Source organism: Branchiostoma belcheri, unplaced genomic scaffold (genome assembly GCF_001625305.1).
Source record: "Branchiostoma belcheri isolate BF01 breed outbred unplaced genomic scaffold, Haploidv18h27 scaffold6, whole genome shotgun sequence".
NCBI lineage: Eukaryota > Metazoa > Chordata > Leptocardii > Amphioxiformes > Branchiostomatidae > Branchiostoma > Branchiostoma belcheri.
Window position 1 is genome coordinate 4,154,330 of NW_017804242.1, and position 17,909 is coordinate 4,172,238.

Below are 17,909 nucleotides of genomic sequence, written 5' to 3' on the forward strand. Positions count from 1 at the left end.
CGCAGACCGACCGGAACATTCCAAGCCGGCCCGTTGAGAATGGTCATCAGGCTACGGGTAGTTTTGCACGGGGGAGTTGACTCAACTCCCGCCGTGCAAAACTCTTCCCGGAGAGCCTTATACGTTCAGGCGGGCAGTGAAGTACTGCAGGCCCGAAGAGAGTCCACCCAAATCGCGGTACTGGACAACGGGCTATAATACTTAATAGACCTGTTTCAACTTCTGAAGTATGCCAAGATCACACCGAAAAGACATAAGTTGATTATTCGCATCCTTGTTTGCGATTGACAGTTTTCATAGTTCATGCACGAGAAATGGCGTGAAATAATATGGCTTTGTCTATAACTAGACCAAGGATATCTCTATATAATGAATGTCCTTGACTAGATTGTCTAGTTACTTTGGACCAAAAACTTCCGTTGACAAACATTGAGGGCTGTTACAGCAACATATGATACAACATATGATCTATGTCTAAATGACTTTAATTCGAACACGTATTTTGTTGACTATCCTTGAACAAAAATGTCCTGACCTGAAACTTATTTTTTCAAGCTTTCTGGCAGTGATACACATGTATTTCTTTGTCCATGTTTGTCCCAGTATATAGATAATAAAAAGACATAAGAATAAGTCATTATACAAATAAAGGGAAATGATTTTTTTTATTTTTGTTTTCAGGCTCCAAACGTTTCATTTCTCCTGTGGTTATCTGAGACACCCCACACATCGAAGCAATCATGGTAAATTTTCTGCACTTATTATCTCAACTTTTGTTTACTCACTTGCAACAGTGATAATGTTATCTAATGAAAGTTGGAGGTTGCTTTTGCCTCACATTTGCATTGTGGAGAGAAAAAAACAGGTAGACAATTTACTAGAATTTTCCTATCTATTTTTTGGTGACACCTCAGGGCCTAGCCTAACTCAGTAACTGTGTATATTATACGTTTGCCCCCCCCCCGGAAATTCCGGAATTCTACACGAATTTCTGTGATGTGTCCGAACATTTCTGTGGACACCATCACTCAAGGCTACCTTGGGCCGGAATAAGGTTTTTGTTGACGGGTTTTTGTTGTATAGAATGTCCCCAAGTACCTTAAAAGTTTATTAATATTCAACATTTTGATTGCAGCCTCTCCCAGCTACCCACGAGATTCACATTTATGGCTCCTTCAATGGTGTTGAGTTTGACATGGTGGGCCGTGGCACCGGCAACCCAAAAGATGTAAGTATGTCATGTTTATTCGATTTTTCTGGCTTACATCATGTCAAACACTTAGTTCTGTTCTCTGTACACTGTTAGTTTGCAAGGATAAAGTGTCGAGGACGGACACACAGTCGAGTTTTAAAAATCCTACAGACACTAGATGTTGATAATGATAATCTATCAACGTGAGTTTGCAGTCAATATCGGCTGCCCTCGTCCTTTAGCAGCCCTTTCAGTGGGGCTAGCCTGTGTATATCAAAATAAACACCCACCGCTATGTTTGGCATAGTCATACATTTGCCGTATCAGCTAACTAAATGCCTAGAAGTGGTCATTTGACTTTGCATTGTTCAACGCCATGAAAAACACTGGATTCCACCATCTGCAGGGTTCTGAGGAGCTACACATGAAGTCCACCAAGGGTCCCCTTCCGTTCTCTGCCCAAATCCTCATCCCTCACGTCGGGTACGGTTACCACCAGTACCTGCCTTATCCTGACGGGATGTCGCCTTTCCAGGCCGCCATGCAGGACGGTTCGGGGTAAGAGTTAGAGCCATTTTTAAAAACTCCTCTTTAACATAACATAATGTATGATTTAAAAGCACAGAAAACACACAACGTCGTAAGAAAAAAACTTTGTATCTAAGAAAATTGTTGAGATTTGTTGCCCTAGTGAAAAGGTAATATTATCAACATTTCTCTCATGTGTTTGTTTGTTTGTTTTAGGTACCAAGTCACCCGCATAATGCAGTTTGAAGACGGTGCCAATGTAACTGGCCACTACCGCTACACCTACGAGGGAAGCCATATCAAAGGAGATATGCAGGTAAAGTCCAAGCAACAAACACCGTTCGAAGAAAACAACAAAATTGTTCAGGGCACTTCAGGCCTATGATTGCAATGAGCCTGTACTAGAAGGTCCCACGGTCCCCAACCCTCAATATAAGAAATGGACAAGGTGAAGTGAATGATTGCAATTGCGAAGTATAGTTCCTCTGATGAACTCACTAATGCATTAAGATAATTAGGTATTAATTGTGTTGACAATATTTTTCCTCAGGTGATCGGGACTGGATTCCCTGCTGATGGCCCAGTGATGACCAAGTCGCTCACGGCTGTGGACTGGTGCGTGGCCAAGAATGTGCACCCTGACAACAAGACCATCAAGGCCACCTTTGACTGGACACTCACGTACGTATACTTTTTGTACAATGTATTTGTTGATGTAATCAATGTTTAAACTTGTATCTGAGGAAGTTTCTCTTGCTAAAAATGGTCCACTAACATGTTCTGTCCCCCGACCCCCACCATACAGCACTACCAGTGGGAAACGCTACCAGGCCTCGGCGAGGACCAACTACACCTTCGCCAAGCCGATGGCCGCCAATTTCCTGCAGCAGGAGCCGATGTTCGTGTTTCGTAAGACGGCGATCCAGGGTAATGCAGATGACACCGAATTCGCCTTCAAGGAGGAACAGAAGGCCTTCGCCGATTTGATGTAATTGTAATTTGTAAGTGTCCAGTGTGTAACATTTGCTTGACAGCACCCCCAAACATCAGACAAGACATTTTGGTAACTCTCAGGTAGAAGAAGAAACATTGTCATGGCAGAACTTTCAATATCGACCACTTACATTTTCCATTCGGCTACAGATATTTCATTTCTAACAAAGTTTTTTCTCACACTTTCTTCGCTAATAACACCTCATTTGAGAGTGAAGATCCTGATATTGCTTTTCATAAATAGATACTGTTTTTCATAGGCATTATTTGTACTTCAAAGGGGTGTTTTTGACAGACAAATGTCTCACTGGATACTTCGCATCATTTTTATTACGTTGTTGGTTTTAGTACTACGGTGAGGGCTGTACAACACAGCCTGGTTCAGCAAAATTCTATCAGTAGTTCTCTTTTAGGACCCAAATGGCAGGTTACTTTAGTGATCATGTAGGTTAAGTACTAGTATATCGTGAACCAACATAGATAGCTTAATCTTTTTTAATCCAAATACGGGTACCATTTGGAAATTTGTATGTTCTTTCGAGAAGTCTGGACCGACAACTCTAGTCAACAACAATAAGACAATAACAAGGAACACAATGTGTGTAATTAAGTCACAGAGAATCCTGAGCTCCAATTGAACTGATTGTCATAGTGCTAAAGTATTCTAAGATCCTATCTGATTGTCACATTGATATGGAACCCTGAGCACTGTCGCTACATCTTGGAATGGTTCTTGTGAGTTAGTCTACTTTCGCTCCTAACACTTGTCACGTTATAGTAAAAGGAGAATAAATACCCACTGTGCACAAAATGTAATTAACACATGTATTGAGAACCGTGAAATGGTAAAAATAACACTACATTTACACAAGACAAGAAGCTTTTCATTTATCATTAAAAAATGGGCCTTTTTTGGCATTCTTGGGATTATGTTACTTCTTTTGTATTTTGAATAAAGGTTTTGGGTACCATAACTCATGTTGTTTTTTATTTCATTTTGTACAATCGATAATAGCGTACACATACAGTAACTGTTTTCAATCATAAATAAAAAGGAAAAACAATACACGGAGAAAATTAAACCGTCCATGTCCATAAATAAAGGTACGAGTTAATTAGAAATAGTGAGAAAATTTAAAAAAAAGTTGAATATCATAATTTTTTCTACATATAGTCGATTGATCTACACAGACCATTGACCTGATTTAGCTAATGATATAGAATTAGCCAGTGATAAGATATCCATCTTCTGTGCACCCTAAGGTCATACGTATCTTTCATTCCGTGATTTATAGGGTACAGTTGTCTGTACCATTGCTACTCACAAAGACTAAATGTTTCTGGTCAGATCACAAATAGGTCCTTGACCCGAATAACCGATTATATATATAATTGGCTCTTGATGAAATCCATCTTCGGTGAGCCGTAAGGTTAGACATTTCTGTCATTCCGTGATATATCACTGTTTGAAATGCCCAGGGGAGCTACAGTTGGTCTCTACCACCGCCACTCGCAGGGGTGTACCTATGATTCTGATTCTTATATGCATGTATCAAAGTCCTAATATGTACAACAATAGAATATGTTAATTTCCTCATGAATTGTGCAAGTTAAGTCGCACTCACATAATCTACATATGATTGCGTACATCTTTGTCAAAGCTACCTACATGATGAAAATCGTGAAAATTCGATGTTCCTTTCTTGATTTATCCGCTTTGGACGATTTCATCGAAAAAAACTGAAGTTTCACAACAACCCGCTATGGAGACAAACCCACACCACTTGTTCCTGACATAAAAAGCTATCAGCCTCAAAAAAAAACAAAGACCATAGCATGTCCAGGACAAAAGATACAAATCCGGATGTTCTGCAGCAGTACCAAGGTCAGCCTCCAAGAGGCCCAAATTTGACCTTGACCTCTGCCTTCCTAAGACTAACCTACATACTAAATATCATCACATTCCATTAAGGTTTTTTTAAGTTACGTTGACCAAACGTAAGCTAAAGCACACGATGTTTTGTCCCGTTTAAGTGACTTATAAGTGCTACACTTTCCTCCTTCGAATGGTTCTATTCTATTTTTCATCCACTATTGAGGACTTAGTTAACCTTTGATCGTAATGTGTTAGCATCCCTGTCAGGTAGTGTCCGACAAGCAACTTCGGTTTCACAGATTTCAACCACTGTTTCAATTTTTGTGTGTTTTTCTTTGTTGACCTCTGTCCTGTCCTATTAATTTTGAATTTACCCTATCGTTTTGTAAATTCCATATAACGTTACCATTTGTCCAAGTTTTTGTTATTTATATTTCATTTGGTTATGTTGGGTAGTGTCAAAACACTACACAACATAATCCCCGGGAAGAATACTGCCAAAACAGTATGGGGATCCGAATAAAAAACCAAACAAACAAACAAGCAGACAAACAAACCAGTATGTCAGGTTCCGAGGTCGCGTAGTTTAAACCCTTGGCAAAAAATGCGTTCCGGATCCCCAAGATAAGAATTCTGTCCGAACAATTCTTTACCTATTTGCGTATATGCAATCCGTAGCTCATAAAGTGTTATTCTTTGTCGTTTTGATTTTGTAGAGTCAGCAACAAACTTGTTTTGTTGACGTCCTAGTAATAAGATGTTCCCGTAAGGTTGACCTTTCAACTCTCACGTCCGCGGAAATTTACACCGGATCCGGAAGTTTGTCGGCTACAGTGGATTCCAAACGTTCCTTCTGATTGTTTTGTTTAGGGAATAAAGTTTTTGAACTGTTTGTCCAAGCCTAATGTTCAAAAGTTGTCCTTCAGTACGTCGAAGGATAATCCTTCACGCAACTAGACAATCGGAGACTGACAGGCGTGATGTTATGATGCTTATAGTGCAGATTGAACTACAGGTGGTTGCGAAACATACAGTGTGTGTGGGGGGGGGGGCGCTGGAATACAGACGAAAAATGTCCAAACTATGCATGATGTACAAAATAACTAACAAACTGGTGGACGTACCCACCAATAAGTATCTGATACCAGCTCAGAAAAGAACAAGAAACAGTAATGCCTTCAAATATCAGAGTTATCAACTAAGAATTGAGTTGTTCAAAAACTCCTATTTCCCAAGAACTATGATCGTAGAGTGGAACTCGTTGCCACCAAGCACAGTTGGGGCATCATCACTAGAAAGCTTAAACATCTTCTGCAATTAAATGCACAAAGATTGAGTGGAACATGCCGGTTTGTTACGCCGAATGGTGGTTATACCGGCTATACCGATACAGATACAAATACCTCGCGATCGTATGGCTTGTCTTCTCAAAATTCCTTACTGTGTCTAAGGAATCCTGTCCACAATATCGTCTAATGTTCGAATTAATGCTCATTTGTATTGGTAGAATCCATAGCTGAGAGTTTAAGCTTAGGAGTCCAATATAAGAAAAGAAACTCACCATGAATTTTCACTCGATCTCGTCGTGCTTTATCAGATGTATGATCCACTGCGCTGACTTTCCGGAAATGACGTCACGAGTAAAAGAAAAAATGTAGACGTAAAGACTTGGTGCAAATTTCCCGCCAAAACAGACGCAAACATCACACTAAGGCCTAGAATAATCAATATTGTGTTTCCGGTTGCTATCCTGAAAAAAAACTAGGGGTCGGTAGGTATGGATTTTCTTTTAGTTTTTTTTATAGATTTTGGCCAAAATGATCCAACAAAACAATGCATCAGAACTATTTGTTTGTAGAAAAATATTTCACCCGATTTACTGTAGAAAAACCTGTTTCTGAAAATGCGTTAAATGATGTTTCAGGCCTAGAGGGTTTGAAATTCAGATGCCAGATTGAAAATTATTTAGCCTTACCAGCAGTCGATCAAAAAAGAGCTGGTCGGGAATACGAAAACACAACATTTTCCTTAGGCCTCAAGAGAAGGTAGCTTTATCAACAAAGACTAAAATCTCGAGTAGTACAAATTTCCCGCCGAAACCTGACGCAATTTATCGTCCAAACCTACAGCACACAGGTGATTGACAAACAGAACATGGACCTTTGGTCCGTACAGGGCCCTCACAGCCAGCCACAGTGCAAACTGTCCTGTTTCAACAAAACTATCCATGTTGAGACACGTGAGTGGTGATTGCTTGCTACTCCTGCCTCGTCACAGGCCACACTTCTTTGGTCACGCGCTGGTCACAACTCAACTCGACCGGTGACTCTCTCACCTTTCTTCCTCCTCGTAACTTTCTTTCTACATCTTTATCTCCCTCCTAAAGTCTCCTAACACCCTCTGGATAACCCAAGCGAAGGTAACAAGCACGAATGATGGCGAATTCCAGAGGACTTATGGCGTTGTTTTTGCCGATGTTGTTTCTGTACTTTGTACTTGGGACGGGTAGAGCAGGTGTGATGCCCAGGTCTTCAGAACGCGCAGACGCAACTACGATACCCCCACCACCCCTACCACCTCCTGCTATCGGTAAGACACCTAGATGGCACATACTTTTGTACGTAAATAGCCACTTCGTTATGTACAGATAACAAAGTATATATAGTTTACAGATACATGACATCATGGACATCATGTATGCATCGCCAAGTTAGCAGGAGTACTATAGTCTAGTAAGTGATCATGAATTCGGCTTCTATCTTGTCACTTTTTTAGGTGGAATCATCTAAGACCATGATCAAAGGTTTGACTAAATGCATTAGAAATATGAAAGTGTCTGTATTACTTATTTGCTTGAAGTAGGGAATATAGACGTGTTAATATGATATGATATAATAATGATAATTAATATAATATAATTTCAGCTCTCTATAATATTATAACTACGATGCAATAAGAAAACTCGTAAATTCGTCTACAAATATCTCAAAAAGAGATAAGAAGAGATACGAAGCATGTAAATCATAAGTATAGCATCGTTTCCCTATTACTTATTTGTAGCTACATTGCTGCATTAAGCCCCAATGGGGTATGAATATGCCATTGTCATTGTCATCAACATGACACCCCCCTCCCACCCCTATAAATGTATATAAAATGACGTATCAACATACCGCTGGGTTATTGACCCAATATCACGAGACTGGTCAAAGTACAAACCGTATCAGCTACCCCTACAGGTGTACGTGTTTATGTACGCTACTATAGTTACCTCCTGTTACGGAGGTATTGTTTTGGATGGGTTAGTCTGTGTGTATGATTGTCCAGTAAAGACAGATGCAGGGTGGGTTTGTGTATATTTGGTTAGTTGATTGACAGGGAAGTTAAGCCTAAAGGTGACCCAGCACGCGCTGGGGGGGGGGGGGGGCTAAGTGGGCGGTACATGGGAGAATTCAGAAAGTGATAAACTAATAGTTCTAGCTAATGATGAAATTTTATGCAATGAGACTAATATTGTAAAACTCATAAAAACCTGAAAATCATATTTTAACATACAGTGTAAATGTGCGCTCAAAGTAAACAATGGCATATGCCGTCTAAAACATTTATATAAGTGCATGTGTACATTTGAAATTCAGTCAATGTTTTGCTTTATATAAATTCTTTTATTTTTATCTTTTTATTTTTGGATTCCAACATCTAATCACAAGACGTGGTGACAGCACACTCATGTTTTTTCAACTCATATTAATGCCGCCACCAACACAGGGGACAATGCAATACTCATTTTCACCTGAGCGAAGTGAGGAAAGTCGTGTAAAGTGCTTTTCCCAATGGCACAAGATCGGCGGCATGTCAGGACTCGAACCCGGGACCTCTTGATTCTGAGTCGAGCACTCTGCCGCTACGCCACACGACCCCACTTATCTGAATTCAATGGATACATCCACCAATCAATGCATTCTTTCATTAATCAAATTTCTGTAGGACGTTTCAACGTTAGCGACTCCTCTACCGGCGTCAGATGTATCCTGGTACACATGGGCGTGCAGTTCAAGATCCAGTACACCTCTAAAGATGGCGACGATCTCATGGCCGACTTCCAACTCTCCCCGTACGCAGACGACAGTGGCTCCTGTATGGACGGTCAGGGACTGGCAAACATTCTGTAAGTTGTCCTCACTTCCGGGACGGAAGTATTGTTTTGGGTGGCACTAATTCAAGCTAGGTTTTTATGTTTGTGTTCCGAAGTGAGTGTGTGGAGATTGGGTTAGACAGGCTTTGACCTTGCTGTAGTATATCCTAGCCATGTAAATTCCACAAACATCATACACTTTATGTATTCTCACCTTTTTTTTAAATCTCGAAAGTAGTAATAAAAATACTATTAAATGTGTCATTTTTTTAAATCAAGGACGTTATTTAACAGATATTTTACGTTATTTAACGTCTTTATTTAATTTTATTCCCTATCTAATTCATTCTTCTCTCTTTGTGTGGGCGACTAGTAAGTTAGTGCCCCCCAAAGAAGATGTACAAATTTTTAAGTGTTTGTACCATGATTTATGTTCTTATGTTTTTATTTCCACACGCCGTCCACGTTTGACTTTATACTGAGTCTCATACTCAGTTGAATTACTCTCTTTCACAGTCTCCAGTGGCCACTGAGCGACGAAGGGCCCAACTACCAGTTCACCCTGTCATTCAAGAAAGACACCGTCGCCCAGGAATTCCATCTGAACGACATAGTCCTCAACTACAACCTCACAGAAGGCGACTTCCCCAACGCGAACGAGACCAACATGATCAAGACTATCGAGGAGCACGGCATCCAGGACACGTTCAGCGCGCCGCTCGGCAAGTCTTACAAGTGCCGCACTGAGCAGACCATACAGATCGGAAACGTCGCGACCATCAACTTTGTGGGAGTTCAGCTCCAGCCTTTCGAAGTGCAGGGAGATGAGTTCGCTGAGCCTAACGTCTGCGCGGAGGACGGGGTCACAACGCCGGCCCCCACCACCAAGCCTCCACCGCCGCTTCCACCACCCCAAGTCGGTAAGATAGTTACGTACCATTGAAAGGGTGGACTTGATATGCAGTTACCCAAAAGCTTTTACAATCATTGAGTCCGATTTTCGTCATTGCGGAAGGGGTTTGACTTATGTATGAAGCATAATATTGATACATACAGCAGGATTCCCTTTTTCGGTCCTCCCTTCCTTCGTTTCCTCATTCTTTTGTTCGTTCCTCCCTTCCTTCCTTCCTTCTACCCTTCCTGTCAGCCATCGTTCCTTTCTGCATTTTGACGCCCTCTTTCTTCCTTCCTTCCTTCCATCCATCCATCCATCCATCCATCCATCCATCCATCCATCCATCCATCCATCCATCCATCCATCATTTATTCATCCATTCTACCTTCTTTCCTTCCTTCCTAACTCACATCATTCGTTCGTTCGCTACTTCCTTCCTTCATTCTTTTACTCATGTGTATCTATGCACGTTGACAGGCCACTTCAACGTGACGGACCCTAACACAGGGGACATGTGTATCCTGGCATCGCTCGGCCTGCAGTTCAAGATCCAGTACGACTCCAGAGACGGAGACGAGGACATGGCGGACTTCCAGCTGTCTCCGCGGGCAGAAGTGGGCGGCGAGTGTGACAACGGGCAGGGGGAGGCTTCTATTCTGTGAGTAAAACATAAACACCCTGTTACACTAAACCCCTTTTCAGGAGTTACGGGATCGGACATTTGGGGGGGGTGTGTGCTTATTTTCTGATCAAACGTAGATAGCACGCAGTAGAAGCTCCGGCCGCCAACCCTAGTATGTTCTATAGTCTGCCAGGGATGGCATACTAGGGTTGGCGGCTGGAGCTTCTATGCGTGCGATCTACGTTTGATCAGAAAATAAGCACCTCCCTAAAATGACCGATCCCGGAACGCCTGAAAAGCAGTCTACTGTTACACATTCAGAAGCTTCCCCCGACCAACAACCAACCAACCAAGGTTGGCGGTAGGTTGGGAGCTGTCTGACTAAATTTAGTGTATCCTTCGATACGAATTTGAATTAGATTTGAGTCAAAATTGACTGCCAACCACGCCCCGATCACTGCACCAACGAAACAATCACCAACCATGACCCAACGTCCCGGCTCTGGAATGTTATAAACAGCAAAAGGAAAGCCGACAAACGTTTATGAAAGGTCCAAACACAGGCCTAACCTCTGATTGGAGAGTACAAACATACCGGCAACAGGCGGAGACGTTTGCAGAAAGAGTAGGTGGATATTTGCTTAACGCGCCGGGTGGTAGTAAGTGGTCGGGACGTGGAGGAATTCAGGAAGGCTTGACTTGACGTCATACAAACCCCAACACTTTCCGGAAGTCTAAAAAAAATCTCCGATTTCTTGTTTTTTATACTTTTATAATAGCTGCAAAAAGGCACGGTTTGTTTGTGTGCTCGAGATTAAAAATAAAAATGAATTCCTATTTTACATTATATTTGTGTTCTCCAGTATGCGGTGGCCTGTAGGCGCCGATGGCAATGCTCCCTACACGCTCGCTCTGGTCTTCACCAAGGCCAGAAACATATTCAGTCTCAACGGCCTCGTCTTTAACTACAACCTGACTCAAGACGACTTCCCAGACGCCAACGAGACAGACTCCCAGAAGACGATCACGATGAACGATCTTAAAGACCAGTTCAGCGCCCCGGTAGGACAGTCTTACAAGTGTCAGGCCGAACAGACCCTACAAGACGGCACGGTCGCAACCTTCAACTTCGTCGGGGTTCAGCTGCAGCCGTTCGAGGTGAAGGGTAACACGTTCGGGTCGCCCCGAGTCTGCGCCGAGGATTTCACCACCACTCCCCGGCCTCCTGGCCCCTCCACTACCGCCTACGAGCCCTTACCTATCCCCGGCGACTGGAAGGTCACAAACAGCAGCGGCAAGGTGAGTTAGGCAGATAAAAGACAGAGAACAGTCGTGCCGGTAGTGTTACAGAGGTAGCCTGGGTGGCATACTCCGTAGTTACTACCGGCTCCCTACTGTCACTGGCTATCAAGAGGCGACTGTGGATGTAGTATAGGCGGCATAAGTCTTTACGCCAAGGGTGGATGTTTATGATTTTTGGTAGGCAGCTTTCTGTTGACAAGACGAAGGTCAAGTTCGAAAATGGGCCTTATGGATCTGGAGGGGGGGGTCCTACGCTACTGTAGTAGATCTTTTTGGCTTGTCAACAGGATCAATAGGATAAATCTTAAAGCCATGGATGGATGTTTACTTATACAGCACTGTCTGTTTTCTCCAGGTGTGTATGAGAGTGAAGGCTAGTATCCAGTTCAAAGTGAAGTACTACAAGACAGACAACACGATGGAGCAGACAGATCTGACTGTCCCTCCACACATCAACGCTACCGGGACCTGCGCAGGCGTCACAGGAAACAGCGCCAGTCTCGTGCTCTCATGGGACAACTTGTGAGTTAATACATCAATAAACTATTAATCATTAACTCAATAACTCAATCTACAGATTCATGTCCTTATGTCGCTTTCGTAAGATTACAGATTTATGTTTGTATCATACCATTATGCAATAGCCCACACAACTCTCCACAACTAGTTTGATAGTGAGGTGATCTGTATGGGTGATACTTTATATCCCACATGGAGTATGCGCGCTACCTAGCGAAAGTTATAAGAAGTGAAGCTGGTAGTTGGAAGAATCATTCTCGGATGATATTGCAGCGTTGATATTGAATTCGAAGTTGAATTCTGACACGAAGTCCCAAACCGTTACCTCCTATAACTAATTCTTTATCTTGCTATTTTGTCAAATTGTGCATGTTTTAACTTGTTTGTACGCTTTTCCTTTAGGTACACGGTAACTATCAAATTCTCCAAAAACATCGGCACGGACAGTACAAGCTTCAAACTGAACAACATCCAGGTGGAGTACACGGTGAACGAGGACGGTTTTCCGGAGTGCAGGTACTGTGGCACGGCGGGTCGGGCCTCCAACCTCACCGTGGACGCCTACCACGGGAAGGTCGGCAGGGCTCTGACCTGCACAACTCCGGTCGTCATTCCTGTCGACACCAACGTAACGTGAGTTGAGATGCGCTTCTTAGATCTTTCTCTAAACCTTTCAAATCCCCAAGCCACTCCCAAAGCACATGCAGCCCCTCCCATGTTGGCAAAAGTGCTAGCTTATTTTGTGGTAAGTTGGTAACTACTGAGCTAAAAAAAATACTATGAATATAACATATGTATAGTTTTGAGTGACTGAGCCCAGATATTGTGTATCTGTTTGTTCAAACAGTGTTGGTTGAAAGCACGTGAGTCGGGAAAGATTGACAGGCAGAATGACAAGTCAAAAGGTCAGACATTGGAAATGGGGTCCCAGAATCTGGCGGGGAGCTAGCGGGAGCTTAAGGTCGACATGGGCCGAGGATTACATACTTATCGCAAGTCTGAAATCTCCAATTATGTTTACCTTCGCAGAAGAAGGAAAACATATTGTTTTTGCTGTTTCTTCTTCCGTTCCAAACACAGAATGTCAATGACCTGGGCCAGACGGCTGTCACCATGGTAACCGGTGCTGTAACAGACACCATCATGTTGTGTTGTGTTGTGTTGCGTTGGGTTACATTATGTAGCAAGAGTTGTTGGTTACCATATTACATAAATGTGACTGGGTTCGAATAATTTGAGCAGTAGTTTGTTAGGCTAGACTATGAGAAGATAAAAACATTGCAAATGTTAGTTACCTTTCTAATTTCTTCTTGTTTTGTGTTAAAGGATGAAGATCGCAGAGCTCGAGGCGCAGCCGTTCGGTATCGGTCAGGGCGGACAGTTCGGCGAGACGGACCAGTGTCCCCAGGACGGCACGCCGGGCGGGGGAGGAGGAAACGGCGGTACTGTGGCGCTGGCTGTCTGCCTCACACTCTTCTGCGTCATAGCCCTCGGGGTCACCTGTTACTTCTACCGGAAAAAGAGGTCCGAGTACCAGAAATTTTAAATCAAATTCCAAAATGCATGGCGGTAATATGTACATTCCAAACTGTCAGAAATGTACAGAATTAAGACTTGATTATTCATCCCATGTTAGTCCAGAAAAAAAGTCGTTAAACGTGTTAATCGGATGTATTTGGATTATTGTATGAAAACTCTAAAATGTACACAATTAAAGAAAAATAGGGCATCTATGGATAATCATGTGCGTATACGTGTTATTACATTCATAAAGTCTCGAAAAAAACGGGGCAATAATATACGGTCTTTAACAACATTTCTATTGTAAACTTGGCATAACTCTGCCCAACCATATCTAAACAAAGTCAAAGCAACAAGCGAAAATTGTATGAACAAACGGAATTTGTTGTGTTTTTCAGCATAAAAAAAGCTATACAATAGAAACCCGTATAGTCGATAATCTGTAATTTAGTGATTTGGCTCGTTGCTTACAATTCGCTACCGTGATATCCAGAAAGACTTCATTTGGCAAACAACAGCATCATTCGGATTACAACACATGTTATTACAATGGGTGTCAGTAGCCCTTCATCTTTGGTATTGATGTGTAATCTCGTCGTACATTGTTTTAATGTACACAAAACCATGTAAAATTTAGATTTATATGCGTTATAATATAAAAAGAAACATCAATAGGGTCAAAAGGAAATATAGTTTTGTTTTTAGCATGTTGCGAACTGAACGCAAATATTGAAGAAGTGTCTAGCTTTAAGTTAATTCCACTACTGTGTAGTACTGATATAAATGACGCTTTGCTAATAAAAAAAATTATACGGTATTTCAAATACTAGTGTCTTGTTTGTAGATATGCTTAACCTGTCATTGCATACCATTTTATTGTCTACACAGACAAAACATCGAACAGCAATATGTTCCATGACATTTTGTCAGTAGCAAGCATTTTTTTCAACAAATAAATAAAACTAGAAAGGCCGACATTTGCTTGGGAGCAAATACAGCATATTTCAGTCCATCTCCCTCCCACGCAAAAGTGGACTATTCCAAACTTACCCCAGTGCAAAACTGGCAAAGGTTCTCAAATAAATGAATTAAATAGTAGCTATATGAGAACAAAGATGCAACGACAAGTACTTTGAATCTCAAAAGCTTTACTAATCTTATTACAGGTATGCAAAAACTAACAATGATGAGATTTGATACATTTTGAAGGTCTTAGGCACATAAAATTGAATTTGTGGGTCATTACGCACCACTTAGGTGCAATGTGACCTCAGGTAACCCGCAATGGAACACGTGTTCCATGGATGGAACCGCCATTCTTTAGATAGAACATGGAACGGGTACAGCACTTTTGGCCCTTTTTTTGCTGAAAATTGCCATTTAAGTCCCCCAAATGAGTCATTTGGAAGTGGTGTATGCCAAATATGTGACTGCTATTCTGTAGACACATGTTCAAGGTACCCTTATACCGAATTTCAGATCATTTGGTTGTAAAACCAGGGCTCAGGATCCAAAAATCCATTTTTTGGCGAAAAATGCCCCAAAAAACCATCATAAAAATTTTTCAAAGGCATGTTTCAAAAAAATGAAAAAAACGCCTGGGGGTATTGGCCCACTCTACCTCCATGCCAAATTTTGGGTCATTTGGCTGAATGATGGCGGAGTTGAATCCCTCAGAGCGAGTGGCAGGAGAAGAAGAAGAAGAAGAAGGAGAAACACGAGGGAACACAATATATTTCATTCATACCTTGCGGTATGGACTGAAATATAAAAAAACAACATCCCAGCTGAAAAATGCTAACATTCATCAAAGATGTGACTCCTATTCTTCATTCATCAAAGGTACCAAGAATAAGACTTTTTATAGTTTGCTTTGATGGATGCAATTATCAATGGTTACTCAATGGCACGAATTCCTGACCCTTGCCCTATACTGGCAGCCCTGGGGAGGGGGGCAGGAAATGCCTTCACCAATATTTACAAAAACAGGCATATTCAAGGCTTCAAAATACACTTACCGTGTATTTCAATCTCCAAAAGCTCTTCTCCGCTGGATAGCTAAATATGTCTACTTGCCGTTTGTGGAAAAACCCAGGCTTCGACTCCGGCGTTTTGAAGATATACAGCCGATCAGAGGTAAACAAACACTGACCTTTGAACCCCCAGCTTGGAATCGCCCGGCAGAGGGGTGTGACATGGCCCCAAATAATGTAATATAGCACTACTCATACAACACTGAGGTCACAAGTTATGTCTAGAATTGAAAAACTAAACACACCTCTTGTCTACCCGGCAGAAAACTGGTATAATCTGACCAGAATTGGCCCCAGGAAAAATTCTATAAAATGATAAAAAAAAAAAAATCGGTGTACAAACTAGCCTCACTGCCCCCCCTCCCCCCATGGAGCATGTTTTGCGTAGATTAAGGGGTGGATAGTGGTGGCCTGGTTGGGTTGTCATTGATTAAGCCACCCCTGCAAGATGTCCAACGAACAAAGAATAATTGTGTTGTCCCGGCTAATATCTTTGCCATCGATAAAACACATGACAGAACTGCAAGCAAAGGTAATGGAAAATACTTATGATATATCACTATGCTGATTGTAGTTACATATAGAGATAATAGGTGCTATTTTTTCAGCAAGGAGCACAAAATGACTTCCACTCACTTTTTAAAAAGTATGAATTTATTGTATTGCAACAAAATTAGTCATGTTTTCTATAATGAAGTGTACGCTATACACAAAACTGATTCAAACGACACTGTTTCATTAAATTTCACTAAAGGCACACACAGTTGAATGTTCTAAGGCCTAGGAAAAAATGTTGTTTCCGGTTACCCGACCAAAACCAACCATAATGGTTTTTTGATCGACCGATCGCGATGGCATGGCCATGGAATTTTCAATTTGAAATCTTAATTTCAAACCCTCTTAAATTTTTTTCACAAGCAAATTTATATCATATTTTAGTGAATATTTATCCCTACCCCACAAGCAAACGGATGGATGGGTTCAGGCGACAACCCTGGTTCCGATGTATTTCATTTTTACGTTGTTAACCGAAAACACACACTTTTCAAGGTGATGTTGCATGACCAGAATATTCAAGAAGACTAGACTGAAAAAAAACTATTGCCTCGGATTTTGCACATTATTACCGAGTGCGATTAGTTTACTCGTACCGTGACGAAGTCAAGGTCAAACATAACAGTAGTTATAGCACCTCACTCAGTGACATTGGCACGACATATACAACATCTCAACTTCATCATCTCAACAATACTAACAAACACACACTTATCTAGTAAGTGGAACTTTAAAAAAACAAGAATCGTGTATTTTTTTTGTCACAGTACTGTCACCAAGATATCACCAACACTAGACTCAATCGTTTTCGAGGGTAAATGAATGATGCCATATGTTTATAGATTTTCATTCGTACACAGAACAACGTTAATAAGATATTTCAAAGGAACTGTCTATGCCCTTATTATATTTCAGTCCATACCATGGTATGGATGAAATATATTGTGTTCTCTGGTGTTTCTTCTTCTCCTTCTCCTCCTTCTCCTCCTTCTCCTCCTGCCAAACAGTCAAAGGGATTCAACTCCGCCATCATTCGGCCAAATGACTTGAAATTTGGCATGGAGGTAGAGTGGGCCAATACCCCCAGGCGTTTTTTCATTTTTTTGATACATGCCTTTGAAAAATTTTTATGAAGTTTTTTTGGGCATTTTTCGCCAAAAAATGGATTTTTGGATCCTGAGCCCTGGTTTTACAACCAAATGATCTGAAATTCGGTATAAGGGTACCTTGAACATGTGTCTACAGAACAGCAGTCACATATTTGGCATACACCACTTTCAAATGACTCATTTGGGGGACTTTAATGGCTATTTTCAGCAAAAAAAGGGCCAAAAGTGCTATACCCGTTCCATGTTCTATCTAAAGAATGGCACGTTCTATCTGCCGTTGGCCATGGAACACGCGTTCCATTGCGGGTTACCTGAGGTCACATTGCACGTAAGTCATGCGGAATGACCCACACATTCAATTTTATGTGCCTAAGACCTTCAAAATGTATCAAATCTCATCATTGTTAGTATTTGCATACCTGTAATAAGACTAGTAAAGCTTTCGAGATTCAATGTGCTTGATCTTGCATCTTTGTTCTCAATTACATACCTACTACTACTACTGTATATAATTCATTTATTTGAGAATCTTTGCCAGTTTTACACTGGGGTAATTTGGAATAGTCCACTTTTGCGTGGGAGGAGATGGACTGAAATATGCTGTATTTGCTCCCAAGCAAATGTCGGCC

The 17,909-nt window shown here is 41.5% G+C and overlaps 2 protein-coding genes across 2 annotated transcripts in view; both read left to right on the forward strand.

Moving 5' to 3' along the window:
• The window catches only part of LOC109482582 (GFP-like non-fluorescent chromoprotein), a 4,684-nt gene extending 1,925 nt beyond the window's left edge, over positions 1-2,759 (forward strand). The window contains exons 2-7 of the mRNA XM_019785352.1: positions 682-743; positions 1,136-1,228; positions 1,599-1,750; positions 1,937-2,036; positions 2,271-2,401; positions 2,526-2,759. Of these exons, the coding sequence (XP_019640911.1) occupies positions 741-743; positions 1,136-1,228; positions 1,599-1,750; positions 1,937-2,036; positions 2,271-2,401; positions 2,526-2,712 (666 nt within the window). The 5' untranslated portion in view covers positions 682-740 and the 3' untranslated portion in view covers positions 2,713-2,759. The remainder of the gene's footprint in view (positions 1-681; positions 744-1,135; positions 1,229-1,598; positions 1,751-1,936; positions 2,037-2,270; positions 2,402-2,525) is intronic.
• A 4,065-nt stretch (positions 2,760-6,824) lies between these two features.
• Positions 6,825-14,394, forward strand: LOC109482581 (lysosome-associated membrane glycoprotein 1-like). The gene is made up of 8 exons (XM_019785351.1): positions 6,825-7,178; positions 8,577-8,757; positions 9,241-9,644; positions 10,097-10,277; positions 11,105-11,540; positions 11,899-12,065; positions 12,465-12,695; positions 13,389-14,394. Exons 1-8 carry the CDS (start codon positions 7,022-7,024, stop codon positions 13,606-13,608), a joined length of 1,977 nt encoding a protein of 658 aa, XP_019640910.1. The 5' UTR covers positions 6,825-7,021; the 3' UTR covers positions 13,609-14,394.
• The last annotated feature ends 3,515 nt before the right edge of the window (positions 14,395-17,909 follow it).